The sequence below is a fragment of the Gavia stellata genome, chromosome Z (assembly GCF_030936135.1).
Source record: "Gavia stellata isolate bGavSte3 chromosome Z, bGavSte3.hap2, whole genome shotgun sequence".
Lineage (NCBI taxonomy): Eukaryota > Metazoa > Chordata > Aves > Gaviiformes > Gaviidae > Gavia > Gavia stellata.
In genome coordinates, this window is record NC_082637.1 from 13571337 (window position 1) to 13583930 (window position 12594).

The 12594-nt window shown below is 39.9% G+C and overlaps 1 protein-coding gene across 3 annotated transcripts in view; it reads left to right on the forward strand.

Moving 5' to 3' along the window:
- RAI14 (retinoic acid induced 14) overlaps positions 1 to 12594 on the forward strand; it is a 90867-nt gene that overhangs the window by 50664 nt on the left and 27609 nt on the right. For all 3 annotated transcript variants that reach the window (XM_059833605.1, XM_059833606.1, XM_059833607.1), the window contains exon 3: positions 3811 to 3941. In XM_059833605.1, coding sequence (XP_059689588.1) covers positions 3811 to 3941 — 131 coding nt within the window. The remainder of the gene's footprint in view (positions 1 to 3810; positions 3942 to 12594) is intronic.

Genomic DNA, 12594 nt, shown 5'->3' on the forward strand with positions numbered 1-12594 from the left:
GTATTCTCTTTCCTTCCAGATTTTTTTTTCCTGAAGAGGACAGGTAGTAGGGCTACAATTCCGTATTGGAATGGAGTCCATTGCATGCCATTTATTTTATTAGCTGTACCTTTTAGCTTCTGGAATGCATTGTACAATGCTGCTGTTTTGAGGACAGTGGGGAAGAAAAAAACAGTTCAATGTTGTCAGAGGAATAGTCGAGCAACAGTTGATTCCTGCATAGTTGTTTCTTCTGTGTGGACAGATTTATCCCTAATTTCATTTTGATAATAAAATTAGGTCTGTAAATAGATTTATATAACTTGCATTGTAGTTAAATGTGTATAATTTTGAGAGAGCTTGAATATAAAATTGACATTTCATCTACAATAATGACATGTTTATTGATGCCCTAGAATGAAATCTTCATTGCTTTAGTGAAAAGATGCGTAACTTTTATATGGGCAATACAGCATGATGGCTTTTAAGCATCTTGCATAGAACACAGCTATTGTAGTTTATAAATGAGCATAACTCTGCTGCACAATGATGAAGGGAAACTACATGTATTCTTTTGTTTTCCAGAAGCAAAACAAAATTGTTGGTACAGTAGTGTTAAAGATGTTATAGCATCAGTAAGGAAATCTGAAAACATGCAATTGAAAGAACTAATAAGCAGATTAGGTTTATGTCAGTCTCTAAAATTATTCATTCCTTTGACAACTCTGAGTCACAGTGCTTAGAAGAAGAGACGCTAATTAGCTATAGAACTGAAAACAGGGGTCTAAAATGACTGCCAGATATAGATCTACCTATCCTAGCCTTCAGGCCCTACCACTTTCCTCTAAGCAGGAAAAAGAATTACCAGCTTTGTGTGAAAAAATAAGGAAATGTACACTGATAGCCTTTCCTTGACACTGAGGTGGATCTGATAGAACTGAGTGTTTTCAGGGTCCCTGTGAGAGACTTCGTTACTTAACAGTTTGTCCAAGTTTGGTTCTGTTAAGCTGCTAAATATGAGGGAATCTGTTTAGCTGTACAGGTAAGTAGGAAACAATTTTTAAATGAGGCATTGTTGAACCTTTCTTTAATTGTGTGTGTGTGTGTATTTTCTGTTATCAAAAAGGGTGTGGTTGAAAAGTATAGTAAAGATGAATTCAAGTCTCTGTTCTTGTAAGAGACTAAGACCATGTGTCGTAAAATGGTTTACTATTAGCATGAACATGGCATCATTCTGCAACATCAGAATCACTTTCAGAACACTCCAGGCTTCCCCATTCAATTCCTGTATATCTCCTAAATGCAGCTTCCACACTAGGTAAATACTGAGGGGTAATTTGGGACCCCGCTGTGTTAGTTTCTCTGGGGTCTGGGTAATCTTGATTAATGATAGTTTAATTATAGAGGGGAATAGAGTTATCACAGTAGCTTCTCAAAGGCAAATTGATTCTTGATCTCAGTTCTTTCTTAAATTTGGGATTAGTGTGCTTCTTTGCTTATACCAAAACACTGGATATTGGATTATATGTCAATAATGTTTCAATTTAATGGCTGAATATTGAATATTCATGAAACTGCTTCTTGAAGATGTGGCCATTTTTGTACTAAAAAGCTGAATGCTCTTCTGAAAGCTGTTCTGCCAAGGATTTTCAGCAGGCCTTAATCTTAACATTTTCTTGTAGCTTATTCTGTTTCATGTTTCAGAAGTAAACTGTTTATTTCAGGTCATGAGAAAATCTAAATTAGGTGTTGTATTTCTTTTTCAAAGTATGCGTTAATATTGGGTTAGATGTGTGGGTGTGTGTGAGGGGTGTGTAGTTACTACGTTACCTGCCATCTCCTTGTTTCTTTTCCAAAATTTAAAACAGGAAAAAAAACCCAAAACGTGCACGAGTTAGGTGCTACCAATGCTTTACAGTCATCTTGGTGATTTGTGGGTAAGGGTGATTCATCAAATATCCTACATTTAAATATCTTATATGACTGAATAATAAAAAACACATAAACAGCACAAACTCCAAAACAAAAGGCATAATATGCTGTCAGACAGTGTTAACTTTAAAGGACTTTATTTACAAGTAAAATACTTTTTTTTAACATCTGCTTTTGATAATAGGCTCTCTTTAAAGCATGAAATTCCTCAAATGAGGACTATGCAACGAGTTTCATTTTGGGTGGAGCCTGCTGCTTGGCTGGCCACTCATTGTCATGCAGTCTAAATATTGCTAGGGGAAACTTTTTTTTCCGGATGTAATTAATGCACTAGAGTCTACAGAGGTTTATTCCGGTGCTATAAGAATAAAGAATATAACCTGCTTGATATGCATTTACCCACCAGTCATACCACTGCCATAACAGGCTGCAGTTGCTCTTTTTCTTCTGCATGCCACTTCCTTTGACAGAGCTGCCATTCATACTCTTGGTTCCAGGTGCTGTTCTTTCAACTCCTGTCTGCTCTCCTGCTCAGACTGCACTATCCCTAATGTTCTTTTGATTTGTTTTTTAAATAAATAGTAACCTGGAACACTTTCCTCCTATTCTGGTTTTCAGGTTGTGTGCACAGCCTGTGGAGTTAGTTCATCATATCAGTGTGCACCTCGTACACTTTTCTTCAAAAGTCCAGACAGAGAAGCATCGAATTTTTTGTTCAGCTGGGGGCAAAAACGTCTGTATAGAGCATCAGGACAAAGTGGGTTTTTTTAAGTTGAGTATTTCTCAAGGAGTGTATTAGTAAGAATTTAATGATTCCAAAAGTTGTTTAGAAGTCACGTGCTAATCATGTCATGCTGGAGGTGAGCTGACTGATGTCAAAGAGAAAGCCATAATCTGTTGAAGATAACTCTCCTGAGTGTAGCAGGGTGCTAACACTAATTCAAATCCAGTTTTTAATTGCACCAGAGTGCTCTTTCTGGAGACTGAACCCTGTTGTCGGTCCAGACTAGAAGGCATGGATGCAACTTTCACTCCTTTTCCAGCTCTTGTTTTGCTGTGATCACATGGGATACAGAAGGTTAAATGTCATCTGTTTTCTTAGTATCTTGCTAGATCCAGCTTGGAGGTCTGGTAAGGAAACAGGCCATGTCCTGAGAGTTCAGAGGGGATGGGAGAGTCATCACCTTAGGAAGTAGTGCCCTTTCCCTGATTCAGCTGATAAGAAAGATCAAAAAGACTTAGTGGATTAAGTTTGGAAAGATTTAAATACAGGGTGGTCATCCTTTCTTTCAGCAGCACTAAGGATATGCCATCTATCTGTGTGGTTGATTTGCTTGTTTTAAAGACAAACATGGAGGATAAAAGCTCAGTAAAGCTAGTTACAGTCTGCAAAGGGCAGTCTCTTAACTTGTTACTCTCTACAAAGTGTAAGCTGGGAAAAACCTTAAATATGGGAAGTTTTGGCTGGCCTGTGTTGTTAGGGTGGGGTGTGAATCAGCTCAGGTACCTCATTGCTTATCCACATGATGTATGTGATGAAGGTCTGATGGGGCCAGTGCAGCTCCAAAATAGAAACCAGGACTAGACAAATGAAGGAGAACTTTTTTAAATACAGTAAGAACAAATGGATTTTTCTCCTGCACTACTATTCTACAGAGTTTTCATGTTAGAGGTCATCTCAAGTGATTGCTTAGGCTCTGGCTTGAGCCATTAAGTCCTTGGGAACCTGTGCTGCACAGCTTGCAAATTACATTTATGCGGCTTTCTCTGTGCCATTTCTTTGGGTTGGGCCTTTGTTTCAGCTTTCAATGGTGATATATGTGTGCAGGATCATTCAGGAGAGCCTGGACACAGTGCTGGTACTAATAATATTTCTCCCTTCTTTTTCTTTTACTCCAGACCAATGAGTGGAATAAGAATGATGATCGGCTGCTGCAGGCAGTGGAGAATGGCGATGCTGAGAAAGTGGCTTCATTGCTGGGTAAAAAGGGAGCCAGTGCCACCAAACAAGACAGCGAGGGCAAAACTGCGTAAGTCCAACTTAAACTTGGGATTTAAGCACAAGGGAGGGGAAAAAACAGCCTTGGATAAGTATACCACTTACATGAATTAAGAACCAGTGATCATCTTAGAAATGAAGTTTTCTTTTTCATCTGAAACACAGTACATTCTGGAAAGCTCCTTTCTGGTAGTCTATATTTGTAATTCTACATTTCAAATGCCACTTCAGAATCACGAACCCATTGAGGTAACTTGAAGCTGGATTGCTGGGTAGATTGGGGCCATTTTAGGACAGGGTGTTTTGGGACTCAGGAATTTCATGGCACACTGCAGATTGCACACTCCAAAAGGCGCTGATCTTTGGGGCTGTTTTTTCCCATGGACATTAGTTTAATGACATAGAAATTAAGATGAATTTTCTTTCTAATGGGTTAGTTTGAACTGAAACTATGGTGACTGAGTTGTAAAATCTTGCAGATGCTAATAATTTGTGCAACTGTTCCTTGTTTTGATTGAAGCTTGGCAATGAAAGTTTTGTGTGAATGAGATTCCTTTTGCAGTCTCAATATATTTCATACAAAGCATTTTCTTCTTCTGTTCTTCCTCATGTTGTCCTGTGAACATTCTGAATTCTGGAATATAAAAGATTCCAGTAAGAAAATTACAGCTAAGAGATTGCTATCCTTAAACTTTCTTTCTTAGGGCATAGAAAGATGATTAAATGGATAAATGAGAAATAGGCATCCCGTGACAGAACCGAAGCCTTCATAAAATTCTGGATAGATGGGGAGAAAGGAAGACAGTTTCTAGTCTTGGGAGAGGCTGCACAAGGCAGTTTATACCACATAGTAAGTTCTAATGAATTACCTCTGGGTTACATTTATTGAGTCACGCTCTGCTTCTTGCTTGGTCTGTTTCAGTTTCCTACATCTGCTCTATTTCTCTTCTGCATCTGAGGAAACTGAATGATGGCAGTGACTCATAATGACCTGCAACTTCTTCCTGCAGAAGTCCAAGTCCTCTTAATTCCTTCAAGTGGGCTTTCTCCACACTTTGTTTTTAATTTTAAAAAGTTGCATACATGTGTTTTGAACATAATCAAAGCATGACTTCCATTGAATCTTCTGAATTACAGCTATGTTTAGCATGTCATGTTCTTACAGTTAACATAACTTCAGAGCTAGATTCTTAAGCTGCACTGTATCCAGTGTAACACCTAGTTTGCAAGTTTCATATATAATTTGATACTATGAGTTTTTCTAGGGAACTAACCAAGACAGAAATTATCAATGAGTACCTACAGGCCTCTTAACTCTAAGAAATAGGATTGTTGTAACTGGGGATCTGGTGCAATGATTTTCAGCTTTACAGGGATACACTACAAAATTCCCCTTCTTTCCTCTTTATTTGCATCTACGAAGAAGTTGTTGACTGTATATTTGTATTACTGGTGTTGTTACTAATAATGCAGATACAAGTACTTCTTTTAATTGCTTGGAACAAATGTGAATTAATGCTATGAAATCTCTGCTTGTGCTTGTTCCATCTGCTTATTTAATTGTCATTCACTTTTTTAGTTATTTCTATGTAGTAGTTTAAAAGAAAGCTTGAGAGAGAATGAAGAAAAATAGTATTGGTGTGATACAGAAATACAGTGTGTCAACTCTCATTCTGTTTCCAGGGCTTTGGGAAACTTAGCAGACCTGCTCAGGTTATTTCTGTCTCAGTTTTGAAAGATAGAGACTGACAGATGTAGAAACAATGACACTGATCTGGAGCGACATAGCTACCAACGAGTATCATGACCCAGAAATGTGGTCCAGCATTGCTTATTAATAATGGGCAGTGTTTTGATTGCACTTTTTCTTCTTCAAAGTCTTTTTTTAGTGTATGCAAAATGAAGTACAGCCATCATTTTTCTATAAGTAGCCTTGTCTCTCCAATGTTTGCAGTGTGACACCAGGACTTCACTCCTGCACAGTGATTCTGGGTGCCTAACATAGCTGTTTTGCCCTATCTCAGAAACTCTGCTTAGAGGCATAGACCCTGCTGCAGCCCAGCACTGAGGTCTGTTAGTGTCCAGCAGAAGCATGGTAATAGTTTGTCACCTACCTCATCTATAACATGGGAGACTCTCATGCTGGGAAAACACAATCTGGAGAGGTCTTTTTGGGACAACTGGCCACCATCATGCTCAGATGTCGCTGGTTACATTTTAGAAAGGGGTCTGCAGTGCCATGTGGGAAGGGAGCTCTTTGGATGAGTGGTCTGTTGATCCCTGTGAGTATATATTGATGCATTTGTTTACATAATTAGGCTGAAGGTGACTAGCCAGAAGAACAAGATGGATTAAATTATATAACAACATGCATAATGTGATTAAAGACTTTGAAATGTGCTTGAAAGCAAAAAGGGAGAAACAATTACATGTTGCAGTACAGGTTTGTTAGGTCTGTCATTATCTGTTCCTTTAATGTGTGGCACGTTTCATTTAAGCTCTTTTCTTTTTCATTCTTTTTGTTAATAACCCTACAAACAAAATCCTTGATACTGCCTAGATCTTTGTTTGAAATATAGTAATACAGTACATTATTTTAAACAGAAGGTGGAGAGGACTCTAATTTTTCAGGCTTAAAGAGGTACTTCTAAATTTTTGTTTTAAAATCAAATGGCTTAATATAAAATCCTTAAACTGAGAGGAACAGAGACCAGAACCCAGGATTTTCTCTACTTATCTTGTTGAGTACTGTGTGCATCATTCCACTGGGTCCTACTATGATGTGCTCCAGCTCTTGCTCAGTTTTGGACATAACCACCTAGATTTCACCTGTGACCTCTTTTGCTTCTGTCCTATAGGTCTGTTTCTTTGTGGCTTGCCTACATGCAGTAAAATAGAGATGCTTAAATTAATGAGGTCTAGGTACCAGTAAAATTCTTAAGAGGTAGTATTTGGAGATTTTCATCAGGAGGTTTAACTCTCCAGCAGTACCTCTTTAAAGTATTAAAAAAATATCGTCAGAGTAATGAAATTAGTTTTTTAAGACTTGCCTGACTTTCCACACCACCACCCTGCCTCTGATTCAGTCCTTTCTAAAAACAATAAATCAGTTTTAAGGCCATGGAGCAAATCCACCTTTGGCAGAAGTTGACACAGTCCCATTGTTGCTCCCACTTACACAGCACAGGCTATTGCCAAGCACACTTGTAATAGAACCTATCTGGAAATCTGGCTCTGCCATTGTAGTCTTGTTCTGCCAGATAGGTTTTTTTTGACCAGCTTCCTTAAACAACAGAACAGTGCTTTACAGTTTGGAATTTGATCATTTAAATCCCACTTAAACTAACAAAAAAGGGTTTTCAAGGAGACCCTTTTCAGGAGGGGATAGGATTCATTCATGTACTGCACTTTCCACAAGAGCAAGTGTTCAAATGGGCTGTTATTTAAAGAAGCTGCTGCTATTATTGAAGGGCAGTGTGGAGAGGGGAGAATTTTGGAAAGGATTCACAATGTATAAATGGCAGCACTTCCTTGTCCTAAAGTTATTTTCTCTGTGTGCCAGTCCATCACTGCCGTTTGCATGTTTCTGCGAGGTACTGAACTAGAATTCAATGCTTATGGCTATTAAATGAAACAATAGGTCTCTGCAAATTTTTTTAACTGCAGTTTAATTAGCTGTTGTTCAATAATACGAGTCTGACAATGGGACAAAAAAGCTTCAGAAATCTCCACAAATGCACTCTTTAAGGACTCCAGGGAACTATAGGCCTGTCAGACTGACCTTGGTACCGGGGAAGATTATGGAGTGGTTCATCTTGAGGGCGCTTACAAGGCATGTGCAGGATAACCAAGGGATCAGGCCCAGCCAGCACGGGTTCAGGAAAGGCAGGTCCTGCTTGACCAACCTCATCTCCTTCTATGACCAGGTGACCCATCTAGTGGATGAGGGAAAGGCTGTGGATGTTGTCCACCTGGACTTCAGCAAAGCCTTTTACACTGTCTCCCACAGTATTCTCCTGGAGAAGCTGGCGGCTCGTGGCTTAGACAGGTGTCCTCTTTGCTGTGTAAAAAAACTGGCTGGATGGCTGAGCCCAGAGAGTTGTGGTGAATGGAGCGAAATCCAGCTGGCGGCCAGTCACAAGCGGTGTCCCCCAGGGCTCAGTTTTGGGGCCAGTCTTGTTTAGTATCTTTATCGATGATCTGGATGAGGGGATTGAGTGCTCCCTCAGCAAGTTTGCAGATGGCACCAAGTTGGGCGGGAGTGTTGATCTGCTCGAGGGTAGGAAGGCTCTGCAGAGGGATCTGGACAGGCTGGATCGATGGGCCAAGGCCAATTGTATGACGTTCAACAAGTGAACTGGGGTCAGTCAACAACTGGGTCCTGCACTTGGGTCACAACAACCCCATGCAACGCTACAGGCTTGGGGAATGAGTGGCTGGAAAGCTCCCCCGCAGAAAAGGACCTGGGGGTGTTGGTCGACAGCCGGCTGAATATGAGCCAGCAGTGTGCCCAGGTGGCCAAGAAGGCCAACGGCATCCTGGCCTGTATCAGAAATAGTGTGGCCAGCAGGAGTAGGGAGGTGATCGTGCCCCTGTACTCGGCTCTGGTGAGGCTGCACCTCGAATGCTGTGTTCAGTTTTGGGCCCCTCACTACAAGAAGGACATTGAGGTGCTGGAGCGTGTCCAGAGAAGGGCGACGAAGCTGGTGAGGGGTCTGGAGCACAAGTCTTATGAGGAGCAGCTGAGGGAACTGGGGGGTTGTTCAGTCTGGAGAAGAGGAGGCTGAGGGGAGACCTCATCGCTCTCTACAATTACCTGAAAGGAGGTTGCAGAGAGGTGGGTGTTGGCCTCTGCTCCCAAGTGATGAGTGACAGGACTAGAGGAAATGGTCTCAAGTTGCGCCAGGGGAGGTTGAGACTGGATATTAGGAAAAATTTCTTTACTGAGAGAGTGGTGAGACACTGGAATAAACTGCCCAGGGAAGTGGTGGAGTCACCATCACTGGAGGTGTTCAAGGAACGTGTGGACAAGGCATTGTGGGACATGGTTTACCGGACATGGTGGTGTTAGTTGATGGTTGGACTTGATGACCTTACAGGTCTTTTCCAACCTTAATGATACTGTGATTCTGTGACTCTTCACAAAACTGTTGTCTGTAGCAGTTAGTAGAAATGATACACTTTCATTTGAACCAGAATATTCATGCCTTGGAGACTGAAACAGAAATAAATTTTGGAGCATATTCCAACTCCAAGTCCTTTATATTTCTCGTGTACATAGTATTCCTTTTTCTTTTCTTTGTTTCGGATCTTATTGTATAAGGGGATGGGGCGAGTGGCATGAAGGACATCACTGTTCGAAAAGTAAATGAGGTTTTAATTACCTTTGAGAGGGAGTCTTTCCTTGTACATAATAATATTTATCTTAAAGGAAGCTATTGGAAGAATACAGACTTACTACAGTTGTTATACTGTTCTAGTTGAGAAAGCAAACCATAGAAAATGGTATAGACAGCTGATACTCAAAATTGTGGAAGTCACGTGAGCCCAATACCTGTGAAATGGAAGAATAATTGTATTATCCTCCCTTTCTTGATTACAAATTGCTATAAATCCTCTAGGAGACCATTGAAATTCAGGCAGTCTCTACATTATTTTCTTGTGCACGTGTTGGGGGTCCTCAGTCTAACACCACACTCTAGAAGATGTTTCTTTTGTACAGACTCTGTGCCATTTCTTAAAATTGCCTAAACACTTATGTAGAAAAGCATACTAGCATACTGTCTTTTGAAAATTGTACAGGGGTAAGAGCTGCAAGTAAGGTCTAGTGCCTGAGGATTGTCATCACTCCAGGAATGGAATTCATTGGTGTTCCAGTGACCTCATAGGATCCCTGACAGAAAATATTTTTTAATTTTCTTTTATCATGATACTTAATTTACGATGATCCAGATGGTCACAATAATGTCTAGGTTTCAGAGCATGCACAAAATAAGGAAGACCACAGTGATCTCCACCTCTGTTTTATCTCTAGCCAACACGCAGCTGAAATCTGGTTCTTATTCCAAAATTTCTTGTAAAGTTTATTTCTGTGGGAGATTTGGGTGTAAAAGCTTTTGTCTCTCCAAAACTTTCCTGACATTCTTTTCAGGTTCAAATCCTGATTGTTCCTTTTTGTTCCCCCTCTCCCTTGCAGCATTGTTATGAATATAATTCAAATAAGATGTTGATATTAAGTTTCCTGAAAAATTGCTTTCTACTTTAGACTAATACTTAGAAATGTTAATGAAACATCTGGGCATGGTTGGGCGAAGCTGTCCTCTGCCAGGATACTAAATTGGGCTAATTAACTTTCCATTGCATTCAGTATGAGCCAATTGTTAATGTAGAGTGAGAGGAAATGCTTTTTTCACCATAACAGAGGAGCAATACTTAACTTTGATTTTATAGTTTGTCAATACATTACAAAATCCACATTTCATACAGCCATTACTTTATTGACAATCATGCAGGCTTTTAAATGAGACCCATGGAGTAGAATTCATCTTAGTGGTTTGTTCCTGGCTCTTGATTGAAACTGTGTAAACGGTTTCTGATGGTTTTGAGTACATGACCCCTCACTTAGGCTTGGGGATGTTATGATCCAATTTTTAGATCTTTAGCTATACTTTTGACAGGACTTGAAATCAACAGTATTCTGGTTCTGTCATACGCATTTTTGAAGCAATTTTTTTACAAGACATTTTAGTATTTTTATACCTTCATGTTGTTATTAAAAAAAAAGGTGAAGAGGCCATCTTCTGAAGAGATAGAAATTAATGCTCTTTAGTTTGATTTCAATTACAAAGATCCCAAACTTCTCTTACGAAAAACTGAAGCTTTTTGCTTTCTCTCTTTAGTTATTTCCTAGATTTAAAAAAAAAAAAAAAAAAAAAAATTCCACTTATTTAAAGAACAAACTCCCTATTTCATATAAAGTTCTTTGAGCATTGAGAAACATCCTAACGGGTTTTGCATTTTACCTGCAGAGGACTTCCAGCAGATGATAGCTAGAATTAAAAGGGGAAACAATCAGTCTGTAATTTCTTCTAGGGGCCACCTTGCGTCTTCTGTTTTATACTTGCTTTTTCACACAGACTGATAGGATGGCTTTTCATAATAAACTATTGCATTTCACTATCTTTTAGTAGGGCCATCATCTCAGAAGAAAGCAAGTCATCTTCTGAAGGGCCCCTGTGTGGATAGCCTGTTAGCCACCCGTTCCACTCCTGCACACGGGTAGTATCAGCCAAACCTGTAATCCAGCGTCAGGCAGCTGCTGGAATTCCCTGTAAAGCAGCTCCATTCGCAGAGTTGCCAAATACCCAGATTTTACCAGACCTGGCCAGATTTCAGTAAGTTTGTCAGTTGCTTGGATCAGAGTATAGCCTAGATGGTTGGAAGTTTTTGTGTGCCTGGCTTGAAACAGCTGCAGCTTGGCTCACATGGAGGCAGAACCCAGTGCTCCACTTCTGCATGAGGAACGCTGTGGCTACTCCTTGCACTTGTCTTATCTGAGCTGGCAGGGGAGCACAAGGGAAGCGTGCCTCTCATGGGTCACCCAGAACCAGGCTCTCTAAGGCTGGAGGCCACAGGGCTAAGGCTGCAGTTGTTTTTCAGATTTCTATCTACGTAATGGGCTGCAGTTGTTTTACATGTTTTTCAAAGACTTATGCAACCAAATGAGCTGTGTATGTAGATTTTAATTACACCAACTGGCTCCTACTGGCTTGAAAATGTAGTCTAATCTAGGAAGGGAAAGGGAACAGACAGTCAAAACAGAGCAATGTGCAAGTGTTGGAGTTATTTCACTTTCTTAGCTTCAAAATGAGGTCTCAGGCAAGAGACTATGCTGGTAGCTGCTTATTTATCGGGCTTATGTATCACACTGCATTTTCTGCTACCTGCTTTACAGGTGCATTCTGTGTTAGGAAAGTACTAACTGGCAAATGTAGGAAAGCTCTGAAGTTGCCTTTTCCTGCGCATGTCTGTGTTCCAGTCCCTACTTCTCTTCAGAAATGTGGAATCTTAAAGGCCTTAGTAGTGTAGTTATTCTGAAATGCAAAATAAAAATATATTGCCATAATCATTTAAAGCATTTATAAAAACAAATGTTAAGAGGTCATCTTAACCAGTGGTCTCTGAAGAATGTGTTACTAGTAGATTAATTACTAAAAGTACATATTATTACACTTGGTTTGTAATTCCCCTATGAAGTAAGAGTTTACTTTATACAGTTTAATTTAAAAAAAAAAATCCGAATAGTTCCGTTGTTTCAAATTGGAAGAGGTCTGAAGTATTGTAAGTGTAAAAGGCACAGAAACTTCAAACGCAGCACATAACCCTGAGCTATCCTTTGTCAACGTCCCTCATGTCGTATAAGGATATCCATGCTCTTTGGTTCTTGGAGTACTATATGCAGTTCTTAAGCCTTGCTTGATTTTCATGCAACAAAAATATTTTTTTTAGATTAACTTTTACTCAGCTGTTCTCAGCCTTTCCCTGGCCTCTTGTTATGCTAACATGGTTTGGGATTTCCTTGCTCTAATTTCATGACTTCTCATGTACGAAGGTGGTTATTAGCATTTGCTGGCCCATAGGCAGCAATACCAAATGAGTTGTGTTGGAGGATGAAGGTCAAGGGA